Source organism: Sciurus vulgaris (assembly GCF_902686455.1).
Source record: "Sciurus vulgaris genome assembly, chromosome: 3".
Lineage (NCBI taxonomy): Eukaryota > Metazoa > Chordata > Mammalia > Rodentia > Sciuridae > Sciurus > Sciurus vulgaris.
The window spans coordinates 125,505,989-125,519,882 of record NC_136463.1 but is presented as its reverse complement, the minus strand read 5'-3'; the positions used below and the strand labels follow the sequence as shown (position 1 = coordinate 125,519,882).

At 36.3% G+C, this 13,894-nt stretch overlaps 1 protein-coding gene across 4 annotated transcripts in view; it reads left to right on the top strand.

Moving 5' to 3' along the window:
* The window catches only part of METTL8 (methyltransferase 8, tRNA N3-cytidine), a 99,340-nt gene that overhangs the window by 73,132 nt on the left and 12,314 nt on the right, over positions 1-13,894 (top strand). For 3 of the 4 annotated variants that reach the window (XR_013763000.1, XM_079135056.1, XM_079135058.1), the window contains exons 5-7: positions 1,414-1,769; positions 3,105-3,154; positions 7,643-7,706. Coding sequence is in view for 3 of the 4 variants with exons in the window: in XM_079135056.1 (XP_078991182.1) it covers positions 1,414-1,769; positions 3,105-3,154; positions 7,643-7,706 (470 nt within the window). In the remaining variant the exon portion in view is untranslated. The remainder of the gene's footprint in view (positions 1-1,413; positions 1,770-3,104; positions 3,155-7,642; positions 7,707-13,894) is intronic. The other variant, XM_079135057.1, reaches the window with a different exon arrangement.

Here is a 13,894-nt window from a genome sequence, read left to right as displayed (position 1 = left end):
CATACCATGATGATCCTCAGTTTCTCCATTCACATCCCGAGAGAGAACCAGGGTTACTAATTATGTAATTATCCCTTCCAGAGGTATTTGGTACCTAGGCAAGTATGTATAGCTACACACATGAATGATTCTGTGTGTACATGCACATATATTATTCCTCCTCCTCTTTTTTTTTTTTTAGTGAATGGTTGCATTATATATCTGTTGTTATACAATTTGCTTTTCCCCCCAAAACTAAATCTTGGAAATACTCCATATCCATTAAAAAGCTTTTGTACCCTCTGTAAGCACTTAAAAATGTTACATGTCTATATTGGGTGAAAGTACTTCTTAATCCATGGATTAGGCCTGGGGATTAGCCTGTTACCTCATAGGAGTTAGGAAATGTCTGTTGGATGAATAAGGTAGGGAATTTTATTTTATTAATGTAAGGTACATATTGAAAGAGGCAGAAGGCTAAGAATTGCCTGAAGCTTTGAGATCTTTGACCTAACCTGGGCCCCTTGGCCCAAGGATGACATCACAAAGTTCATATCTGTTTTAAGCAAGTGTCAACAATTCACTAAGTCTTCATGTTGAGAGGTATCAATAGGAAGAGATGCCTCTGGAAGTCCTTATGGGATAGCCTCTAGACTCCAGGAGTCCAGAGACATGATCTGGTTCTGTTGTGATGGTGCCTCTAGGGCCTTGAATAAATGGGTTTGGGTTCTTTCTTCAAATGCCAAACAAGGGGAAAATTATATCATTTATGTTCTTTTTTTTTTTTTTGGTACTAGTGACTGAACAAAGGGGTGCTTTACCATTGAGCTACATCCCCAGCCCTTTTTATTCTTTATTTTGAGACTGAGTCTTGCTAAGTTGCTTAGGGCCTCAAAAGTTGCTGAAGCTTGCCTTGAACTTGCCACTCTCCTGCCTCAGCCTCCCCATTGCAGGGAATATAAGCATGTACTACCAGACCTGGTTTGTCATTTATAATTCTGCAGTTTCTGTTTTGATCACCAATTTGCACATTCGACACATTGAAAATTAAAAAACAAGGTGTCCTTTCTCTAAGATAATAAAAAGCCATGCAGATTATTAGTAAAAAATACGATTGTTAAGATTCCAGTATTAGACGATACAAAGTAATTTTCAGTGTATATATTCCTCACAAAAAAATTTGCCATACTGTTAAGATAAAAGCAGATTTATGGGGGTAGACACATTGACAGTTTGCAGAGAAGCAAACAATCCTCTAATTTTAACCTTTTATCAGATAAATAAAATTATTATGACTAAAATTATTCAATTATAAATATAATTATTGACAATGTATATACTTAACAATATTTATTAAATATAGTTAGTTACCAAAATAGTAGCTAGTTGTAAATATAATTCATAGTAAAATAAACCTTTTTTTTTCTCTTTTAGATAAGTATGAAAGTGAAGCTAGTAAATACTGGGATGTATTTTACAAGATTCATAAGAATAAGTTTTTCAAGAATCGTAATTGGCTATTAAGGGAATTTCCTGAAATTCTTCCAGTTGATCTAAAAACTAAAGAGAATGCAGGAGAATTATCATGGGATCATGTAAAAACTAATGCTGCAAATTGTTGCTCAAAAATGATAGAAGAAAAAGACCGTTTTAAGAAAAGTTCTGGCTTGTCAGATGGTCAAAGCAAAGCAGGATCTGATTTTTCCAACCTAGACTCTAAAAAACTTGGAAAAGGACCTCTGAAGACTGAATTGTTTCCTGGAAGCAGGGCCACTTTCAGAATATTAGAGGTACTGTACTTAAGGGACAAAGATGGGAAGTGACAACATTTTTAAATGCATGTTCCATATTGTTTTATTAATGTTCCAGATGGTTTAGGTGGAAAATGATCAAATCTAATTAAGTAAGTGCTCAGTGTACTTTTATGCATAAATAATACTTAAGGGATTCATATCTTTAATCAGTCAAGTTTTAAGTTTGTGACTTCACTTTCGTTTCTATTACCCTTTTTTTTTTTTTTTTTAATTTGACTGTTTTCATTTCTACCTTGAGGGCAGTTTTAACTATTGATAACATTTTGGTCTTAAATTTTGCTTTCTGTTGTTACCTCTTTTTAGGTGAAATAGAAATGAGTGAGATATATAATATGCTATAATCTAGTGTAGACCTTTGTTTTCTGTTTTTAAAACTAAGTCCTGTCTTTCTGATTAAAACAGTAATATATGTTGATTATAAAGAATTTGCTAAAAAAGCAGATAAGAGAAATAAAATTATCTATAACCCACAAAGTATTTAAATACTGTTAAAATTTTATTGACTTTTTTTCTCCTTTTGCTTATATTATATACACATTTGGGGGTTTTGCTTTGTTTTTGTTTAACATTATATCATAAGCAGTTTTCCCTATCTTTAAAAGTTCTCTGTAAACATTTTCCTGACTGCAAATTATTTTACCATGTGGAAAACTATAATTTTGCACATCTATTTTCATACTACTGGACATTTAAATTGTTTTCAGATTTTCTTCCCAGAATGTCTGTGGGTATAGACTTTTGTTGCATTTTTGTTGTTGCTATAGATTAGATTTACTAGTTTATAATTTATGAAAAAATTTTAATATTCTTAAAACATTGCCAAATTGCTCTCTAAAGAAGTTGATTAATACCAATTCCATAGCAATAAACGTCTGTTTCATCATACCCTCATTGGTTGTATTCTGATTTTAATTTAGAGCTTTCTACTTTGTTAGACGAAAAAAGTGCCTTGTTTTAATTTGCATTTTTTGATTACTAAATATGTCACATAATTCAAATGTTTAGAAACCATTTGAACTTACTTTTTTGTGTTCTGTTCATTTATTTCTTTTACTTTTATTTTAATTAGCCCTACCCTTTATCTTATTTATTGCAAATGTTTTAATGTGTTTTATTTTGAGTTTTGGTGTATACAGATTTAAAATAGTACATAGTCAAATTTTCAGTGTTATTCTTCTGATTTATGTCATTGCTTTTGAATATAGAAAGTTCTACCATACCAAGAGATCTAGTAAACTTCTTGTTTGGAAATCTTACATTGTGAGGAAAATGTAATGCATTCATGGTATTTGTTTATTCTGTTCATTTTAGGTTGGCTGTGGCGCTGGAAATAGTGTTTTTCCAATACTGAACACCTTGCAGTGAGTTTTTCAGTTTTCTCCTACAGAATTTTGCATATTTATGAGATGTTGAGATATTCTGGAAAAAATGTTGTCATGTATATGCCAGTGGTGTTCTTAATTCTCACATAAACAATAACTAAAGTATCTTCCAAAAGAAGTCATAGTGACTAATTTACATGAAGTAGGAATTACTCTGAAAATGGTATTTCACAGGCATGTGTTGCCCACCATGCATTTGAAGTAATTTTTTAAGCCTGTGTTTATGTGGATAAGAAAATAAGAAATTTTCTCTTTTTACTAAGTTATAAATTGTTCAACTTCAGAGATTGCTTATTCTGGCTGGATACTTAGATGTCATTTTACACAAGGAGAATTGAATTTAAAGTTTATACCTTAGTCCTATTTCATTTTGTTATATTTTCTGGAGCAACACCCTGTGTAAGACTTTTGGTACATCAGATCATGTGTCTAGGCTTGAGATTGTTTAGAAGTGGAAGCAACTAACCTTAAGGCTCTAAAAAGCAGAAGCAGATGTTGGGGACAGTGATATTCTCCTGACCTTCCCTTCCTGTTCACGGTCTCGACTTCGTGTTTTAGTATTTCTATGATGAAGAAGATACACCTGATAAAACTCTTCAGACATCTTTTACTATGCTGGTTTGTCAAGCTGTTTCTTTTCATTTCTTTTTTGAAGTTTACACAATAGTTTTCACATAATTTTTCCTCTGTAAAACCAGCATAAGCACATTGCAGAAAACTTCCATTAGAGGAAAGGGGATGGAAATCACCCATCATCCTAATATAACCACTGATGGAATTTTCATTTTTTGTGCATAGTTGTTAATTTAACAGTGTGATCTTTTAAACTTTTCATTATGAAAATGTAAAAGCACTGGAAAATCAAAGACAAGGACTGTGGATTTCCATAAACCCACTGCCTTTACTCAACAATTATTAACATAATGCCAACATCATGACACTTTATTTTGATTATTCAGGGTATGTCACCAAAAAATCAGAGCATTCTCCAGTACTTCTATAAACCAAACATAATGACCAGTAATTCCTTAGTTTTATCTAATAAATAGTTAAAGGGGCCAGGCACAGGTGATGCTGGTAAATCTATAGTTATGAATAGCCTTTCTTTTTTTGTATTTTTAAAAAAATTTTGTTTTTAGTTACAGGTGGACACAATACCTTTATTTTATTTGCTTTTTATGTGGTGCTGAGAATAAAACCCAGTGCCTCACACATGCTAGGCAAGTGCTCTACCACTGAGCCACAACCCCAGTCTGGTTTATTGTATTTTTTTACTTTGTTTTTTTCCCCCCTTTCCAGTTTCAGGGCTGAAACATTGCCAGTTTCCTTCACCCCAGTGATATATGAACTTTTAATACACTACATTGGCAATTGATTTTATGTTACTTTATGTTTGTTCTCAATGTATTATATAACATCTCATTTCTTTATTCCTTATCTCTCCAGCTACTCTTTTTATATTCCTTGGGGTAAAGAGTATATTTTGTCCCAATCTGATTTTCTAGGTTGTCTCACAGTACAATATAGAGCTTAGTGTGTATTGACTACTTAATCTCCAACTCCCCACTCGTTAGTTGCATTAATTACAAGTTCTTGGTCCCTCACTTCTGACTGTTTTCTTCTTGACTGTGTCTTTCTTTCTTCATATCCATGTTTTAGAAATCATGGTAGCTCAATCACTTTAGATAATAAATTCATCTTTAAAAGGCCAACCAGTGACTAGTCTTCCAAAAGATGAACTCAGTTGTTCCTCCAACTCAACTAATAAATTATATTTTGTCACTTTTAGAGCGTATGGGATTCATATTTTTTTCTTTTATGAATATCTTACCATAATTAAACCTCTGGAATTGAGAGGTCAGGTAATTCTCTAAGGATCATTTGATTCTTAAACCCCCTGCCAAGAGAAGGCTTGCTGGGGCGGTAGTAGTAGTGATATTTGCACCTGCTTGCTGGGAGAAGGGCCAGTGCAGTCAGCTGATTTTACAGAAAGTGTCTGCAAAGTCATTGGCTGGTCACAAGACTTCAACTTGGGCTGCTGATGTAGTGGGAATTCTGTCTCAGAGGTCATGAGCCATCCTGGTAGGATATGTGCAAGTGGCACATGCTTTCCTTCAGCTCCTAGACTGTTCTATTATATTTTGTGGGTATTCAGTAAATACCCAAAGGTAGACTGCAGACCTTTCAATAATGAGCTAAATGAACCAGGGTTCCAAAAAGCATTGTTAGCTATTTTGAAGTTTTTAGAGGACCATCTTAGTTTTTAAACAGAGGCAGATATCCTTTAACATTAGTGAAAATAGTAATATTAGCAACAACAAAATAATAATGACTAACATTTATTGAGTGCTTACTCTGAGTTAGGTCCCTTTCCAGAAACTAGTTCATTCAGTCTTCATAACCACCTTAGATGGCATATTTATCTCTCTTTTAAAGGTGAGGGGACAGGGGCTGGGGTTATGGCTCAGTGGTAGAGTGCTTGCCTGGCATGTGTGAGGCACTGGGTTCAATCCTCAGCACCACATATAAATAAATGAATAAAATAAAGGTCTATCAACATCTAAAAAAATTAAAAAAAAAAAAAAAAAGGTGAGGGGACAGAGCTACTGAGAGTTTAAGTCTCTGTCCCTTAGTCACATAGCAATCCCTTAGGTCACTAACTATCCCTTGATCATACAACTATATGAGAGAGTCAGGACTCAAACCTTCAGCAGTACAGTTCCAAGGCCCTCCTCCTTAGCCATTATACCACATAGTCAGTTTTCATCTGAGTGGTAACTGAGACCATTTCAAACACATGTGACCACTGAGCAAATTACAAATCACATTTCTATGGATTTCATAGGAAACAACAGGGGTAAATGCTGGAATGAAGTACTACTTTATGAGATGAATGAAAAAAGATCAAGCAGTGCAGGTTTTACCTTTGGTTCAGTACTGGTTAACTTTTCATAACTAAGTCTTATTTATTATACTTTAACTTATTTAGACAGATTTTAAATTGAATGCAAATTCCTTGTGCCACAGAATAAATGAATTACATGTGAGCATAGTATTCATCAGTGAGTAGCATTTAAAGAGTATAATCTGAGCCTGGGTGAGATTTTGCTAAATTCATATTTGTGCTTATGAAATGCCTCTTGAATCAAATTAGAGGTTCTAATTTTGTGTTTTAAGGCATGCCTTTGTGTCTTACCACGTACCAGCTTAGGCTCTCCAGGATCAGCTCTGCTTCTCATCCCTGGTATGTGACTCCCACCTCTAAACCTTTATACCATTGCCTCTTCTCCTTACTTAGCAATGCTACCATCCCCCTTCAGAACTTTTAAAATCTTATGGTGCTGGCCTTTTCCACATATCCCTGCTAGACCATCAAGTCCACAAGAGCCAGGACCAAACTTAAAATTACTGTTTAATGTCTGTGATTCAGACATTGTTCTGTACAACATGACTCAAGAATTATTTGATACAAGCCTGTTATATTTCAAATTAAGGCCAAACAATGTATTTAGGTTAAGAAGAAACCAATTAAAATAAGTGAAGATTTTCATACAGATAAATATTCCCCTGCAAAAAAGAAAAGAAACTTACTTTATATATATATTGCAAATATAGCAACTGAATCATAGAAGAGTTAAATCAAACTGACAGAGTTAATAAGTATCAAATATAGGATTCCAACACTGGTCTCTTTGGCTCCAAGAGCCATACTCTTACTATTATATTAAACAATTTCATTTATTACTTTGATTTATAATGCTTGATACATACATGATGCTCAATAAATGTTTGGCAATAACATGAAAAGACAACTAAGAATTACTGTTAGCATTTTAATTTTTTTAGAAGTTGTACATGTATACTATTTTAAAAAATGTGGGTCAGTTCAATAGCACACACTGGTAGTACCAGCTGCTTGGGAGGCTGAAGCAAGAGGATCGCTTGAGCCCAGGTTTCAAGGCCAGCCTAAGCAACATAGGGAGGCTCTGTCTAAAATAAAATAAATGCCCATATGTGTTTCTGCCCTGTCAGGGCATCAGAGCCTCTATGAGAAGCCCAAGAAGCAAATGAATTGAACAGTAAGGAAGAGAAGTGAAGGAACACAAGAGTCTGGGAGTCCTTGGAAAAGGACAGGACTGGCTAAGCTAAGAGGAACTACAGGACATGCTGGGGGAGAAAGGAGGAAGATGGAGCAGTGTGGGATGTTGGCCTTGGAGATTTCCCACGTGGGAGTGTGATGAGATACAAACCAAACAGGCTCAAAGTAACGGGGGCCCTTAAAACCAGAAGAGGAGCTTGAAAGTTACCCTGTAATTAATAAGTCTTTGAGATAGTGCTGGTTCATAAGACACACAAAAGCTCTCATGCATCAGTACTGAAAGTGATATTCAAAAAGAAGAAATAACAAGCCAAGTGTCATCCAAATTTCTTCTAAAGAAGATTTAAATCCTTCTTCCTTTTTCATAGAAACACTCCAGAATCCTTTCTTTATTGTTGTGATTTTGCCTCTGGAGCTGTGGAGCTTGTAAAGGTAGGCTTTATATTTTCTTTAAAAATATAAAATATAAAATATAAAAGAGAGCCCATTTAATAAGATCTAATTTATTTGCTTTTGAAATAATTCTTTTGAAATGTTTCTGGATCAAATATTATCTGTGATCATTAAAAGAAAAATTTTTTTTAGTTGTAGACAGATGCAGTACCTTTTTTTTAATGTGGTGCTGAGGATCAAACCCAGTTCTTCACATGCACTAAGCAAGTTCTCCACCCCTGAGCCAAAATGCCAGCCCTGTGACCATTTTTAACAGAACTTTTATGACTTCTGAGAATCATGTCATTAACTGATGCCTAAGATATTAATTATCTTAAAGCAATAGAACTTGTCTTAAATATAAGATCGATTTCAAGGGACTGATAGACCTAGAAAGGCCAGTAGCACTCAGGGATGACCAGGATGGTACTGACCTACAAAATTTATGCCTGTCCATTAGTAACTGTGCCCCAAACAACTTATTTAAGATCAAAGGAGGGGCTGGGGAGATAGCTCAGTTGGTAGAGTGCTTGCCTCGCAAGCACAAGGCCCTGGGTTAAATCCCCAGCACCGCAAAAAAAAAAAAAAAAGAAAACAGGGGGATCCAAGATGGCAGACTAGAGAGTGACTGCATCTCCCGTCGCTCCAGAACCCAGGATTCAAGAAGGGGAGGCATTTAGAGACTCAGACCAACATAGAGCCGCGGGGTGAGTCTCTCCCACCGGTGAAGCTCGGCCCTGGCAGCAGGCCTGGACAGGGGCAGCTTCTAGGAGTAGGGCAGGGCAGCTAGAGTCTTCCCCAAGCAGCCCTGCTTTCTCCGGCGGCAGGCTCGATCCACAGCCAGCTTCTTGGAGCAGGCCGCCCAGTGAGAGCTTTTCCGCACAGAGCCAACCCCAAGCTCCGGAACCAGCAGCGGGCCCCGGCCTGCAGGTGGCTTCTGGGACCAGGGCAGGGCAGCCAGAGACTTCCCCAAGCAGCCCTGCTCCCTCTGGCGGCAGGCACGATCTACAGCCAGCTCCTCAGAGCAGACCCGCCCAGTAAGAGCTTTTCCGCACAGAGCCAACCCAAATCCCCGGAACCAGTGGCAGGCCCTGATCCACAGGCGGCTTCTGGGACCAAGGCAGGACAGGGAGAGACTTTCCTCTAGCAGCCAGGCTCCCTCAGGTGGGGGCAGGCCCTGTCTATAGCCAGCTTCTAGGAGCAGGACCGCCCAGTGAGAGGATTTTCACGCAGAATCAGTCCCGAGCCCTGGACCCAGTAATGGGCTAGGGGCAGCTTTCTTTGGAAGCACTGCATTATCAAGTTCCTCCAAGACTTCAGGCTACTGAAGGCTGGGAGGTGATATACTGGAAATCTACAGGGACACTCTAAGCCAAAGAGAAAATCCGCAATATCTCAGAGTCCCACTGATATCCGACCAATATGAGAAAACAAGGGAAGAAAATGTCCCAAACAAACCTAGATACTAGATCAATAAAACCCAATGACAGCATAGCGCAAGAAATGTAGGAAAGGGAGCTCAGAATGTACATAATTAAAACAATCAGGGAAGCAAATGAGGAGGTGAAAGAGCAAATACAGGCATTGAAGGAAGAGATGAAAGAGCAAATGCAGGCATTAAATGATCGCACCAATCAACAGTTAAAAGAGCAAATACGGGAAGCAAAAGATTATTTCAATAAAGAGAGATACTGAAAAAAGAAACAAACAGAAATCTTTGAAATGAAGGAAACAATAAACCAAGTTAAAAACTCCATAGAAAGCATAACCAATAGGATAGAATACCTGGAAGACAGAACCTCAGACATTGAAGACAAAATGTTTAATCTTGAAAACAAAGTTGACCAAACAGAGAAGATGGGAGGAATGATAAACAGAATCTACAAGAACTATGGGATATCATGAAAAGGCCAAATTTAAGAATTATTGAGATTGAGGAAGGCTTAGAGAAACAAACCAAAGGAATGAACAATCTATTCAATGAAATAATATCAGAAATTTTCCAAAATCTGAAGAAGGAAATGGAAAACCAGGTACAAGACCCACATATACAAAATTACAAAATTACAACAAAATATACAAAATTACAACAGACCCACACCAAGGCACATTATTATGAAAATACCTAACATACAAAATAAAGACAGAATTTTAAAGGTCGTGAGAGAAAAGAATCAAATTACATTCAGGGGGAAACCAATAAGAATATCAGCAGATTTTTCAATCCAGACCCTAAAAGCTAGAAGGGCCTGGAACAACATTTACCAAGCCCTGAAAGAAAACGGATGCCAACCAAGAATCTTATACACAGCAAAACTTACTTTCAGATTTGACGATGAAATAAAATCCTTCCATGATAAACAAAAGCCAAAAGAATTTACAAAAAGAAAGCTGTCATTACAGAACATTCTCAACAAAATATTCCATGAGGAAGAGATGAAAAACAACAACGCAAATCAATAGTGGGAGGAACTAGCCTAAAGGAATAGTCAAATAAAGGAGGAACCAAATCATGTCAAAAAACAAAAATGAGTCAAATGACTGGGAATACAAATCATATCACGATAATAACCCTGAAGGTTAATGGCCTGAATTCATCAATCAAAAACCATAGACTGGCAGATTGGATTAAAAAGAAAAATCCAACAATATGCTGCCTGCAAGAGACTCACCTCATAGAAAGAGATACCCATAGACTAAAGGTGAAAGGATGGGGAAAAAAAACATACCATGCACACGGACACAGCAAAAAAGCTGGAGTATCCATCCCCATTTCAGATAATGTGGACTTCAAGCCATAGGTAGTCAGAAGGGATAAAGAAGGACATTACATACTGCTTAAGGGAAGCATAAATCAGCAAGACATAACAATCATAAATATCTATGCTCCGAACATTGGCTCATCCATGTACATCAAACAAATCCTTCTCAATTCCAGAAGTCAAATAGACCACAACACAATAATACTAGGTGATTTTAACACACCTCTCTCACCACTGGATAGATCTTCCAAACAAAAATTGAATAAAGAAACCATAGATCTCAATAACACAATCAACAATTTAGACTTAATGGACATATATAGAATATACCATCCAACAAAGAACGAATACACTTTCTTCTCAGCAGCACATGGGTCCTTCTCTAAAATAGACTATATTTTATGCCACAAAGTTACTTAGCAAATACAAGAAGATAGAGATACTACCTTGTATTCTATCAGATCATAATGGATTGAAATTAGAAATAAATGACAGAATAAAAAACAAACTTCTCCAATACCTGGAGATTAAATAATACACTATTATATGATGAATGGATAACAGAAGACATCAGGAGGAAAATTAAAAAATTCTTAGAAGTAAACGAGAACAAAGACACATCATATCAAAATCTCTGGGACACTATGAAAGCAGTATTTAGAGGAAGATTTATTTCATGGGGCGCATTCAACAAAAGAAGTAGAAATCAACAAATAAACGACTTAACACTACAGCTCAAAGCCCTAGAAAAAGAAGAGCAGACCAACACCAAAAGTAGTAGAAGACAGGAAATAGTTAAAATCAGAGCCAAAATCAATGAAATTGAAACAAAAGAAACAATCAGAAAAATTAACAAAATAAATAGTTGGTTCTTTGAAAAAATAAACAAAATTGATAAACCCTTAGCCACACTAACAAAGAGAAAGAGGGAGAAAACTCAAATTACTGAAATTTGGAATGAACAAGGAAATATCACAACAGACATGAGTGAAATACAAAACATAATCAGAAGCTATTTTGAAAATCTATACTCCAACAAAACAGAAAACCTCGAAGACATCAACAAGTTTCTAGAGACATATGATTTACCTAAACTGAACCAGGAGGATATACACAACTTAAATAAATCAATTTCAAGCAATGAATTAGAAGAGGTCATCAAAAGCCTACCAACAAAGAAAAGTCCGGGACCAGATGGGTTCTCAGCCGAGTTCTACAAAACCTTTAAAGAAGAGCTCATTCCAATACTCCTCAAAGTATTCCATGAAATAGAAGAGGAGGGAACCCTCCCAAACTCATTCTATGAAGCCAATACCACCCTGATACCTAAACCAGACAGAGACACATCGAGGAAAGAAAATTTCAGACCAATATCCTTAATGAACATCAACGCAAAAATTCTCAACAAAATTTTAGCAAATCACATACAAAAATATATTAAAAAGATAGTGTACCACGATCAAGTGGGTTTTATCCCAGGGATGCAAGGTTGGTTCAACATCTGGAAATCAATAAATGTCATTCACCATATCAACAGACTAAAAGTTAAGAATCACATGATTATTTCGATAGATGCAGAAAAAGCATTCAATCAAATATAGCATCCCTTCATGCTCAAAACACTAGAAAAAATAGGGATAATGGGAACATCCCTTAACATTGTAAAGGCCATCTACGCTAAGCCCATGGCCAATATCATTCTAAATGGTGAAAAACTGAAAGCATTCCTCCTAAAAACTGGAACAAGGCAGGGATGCCCTCTTTCACCACTTCTATTCAACATCCTCCTTGAAACTCTAGCCAGAGCAATTAGACAAACCAAAGAAATTAAAGGGATACGAATAGGAAAAGAAGAACTCAAACTATCCCTGTTCGCTGATGACATGATTATATATTTAGAGGAACCTGGAAATTCCACCAGAAAACTTTTAGAACTCATAAGTGAATTCAGTAAAGTAGCAGGTTACAAGATCAATGCTCATAAATCCAATGCATTTTTATACATAAGTGATGAATCTTCAGAAAGAGAATTTAGGAGAACTACCCCATTCACAATAGCCTCGAAAAAAATAAAATGTTTGGAAATCAATCTTACAAAAGAGGTGAAAGACCTTTACAATGAGAACTACAGAACACCAAAGAAAGAAATTGAAGAAAACCTTAGAAGATCAAAGATCTCCCATGTTCTTGGATCTTAGGCAGAATTAATATTGTCAAAATGGCCATACTACCAAAAGTGCTATACAGATTCAGTGCAATTCCAATTAAAATCCCAATGATGTACCTTACAGAAATAGAGCAAGCAATTATGAAATTCATCTGGAAGAATAAGAAACCCAGAATAGCTAAAGCAATCTTTAGCAGGAAGAATGAAACAGGGGGTATCACAATACTAGAACTTCAACTATACTACAAAGCAATAGTAATAAAAACGGCATGATATTGGCATCAAAATAGACAGGTAGATCAATGGTACAGAATAGAGGATACGAACACAAACCCAAATAAATACAATTTTCTCATACTAGACAAAGGGGCCAAAAATATGCAATGGAGAAAAAACAGCCTGCTCAACAAATGGTGCTGAGAAAACTGGAAATCCATATGCAGCAGAATGAAAATAAACCCCTATCTCTCACCCTGCTCAAAAATCAACTCACAATGGATCAAGGACCTTGAAATCAGACCAGAGACCCTGCATCTTATAGAAGAAAAAGTAGGTCCAAATCTTCAACATTTCGACTTAGGATCAGACTTCCTTAACAGGACTCCTGTAGCACAAGAAATAAAAGCTAGAATCAATAACTGGGATAGATTCAAGCTAAAAAACTTTCTCTCAGCAACGGAAACTATCAGTAATGTGAAGAGAGAGCCTACAGAGTGGGAGAAATTCTTTGCCACTCATACTTCAGATAGAGCGCTAATTTCCAGAATATATAAAGAACTCAAAACACTCTGCACCAAGAATACAAATAATCCAATCAATAAATGGGCTAAGGAAATGAATAGACACTTCACAGAAGAAGATGTACAAGCAGTCAACAGATATATGAAAAAATGTTCAACATCTCTAGTAGTAAGAGAAATGCAAATCAAAACCACCCTAAGATTCCATCTCACCCCAATTAGAATGGTGTTTATGAAAATACAAGCAACAATAGGTCTTGGAGAGGATGTGGGGAAAAAGGTACACATACATTGTTGGTGGGGCTGCAAATTAGTGCAGCCACTCTCGAAAGCAGTGTGGAGATTCCTTAGAAAACTTGGAATAGAACCACCATTTGACCCAGCTATCCCACTCCTTGTCCTATACCCAAAGGACTTAAAATCAGCATACTACAGAGATACAGCCACATCAGTGTTCATAGCTGCTCAATTCACCATAGCCAGATTGTGGAACCAACGTAGATGTCCTTTAATTGATGA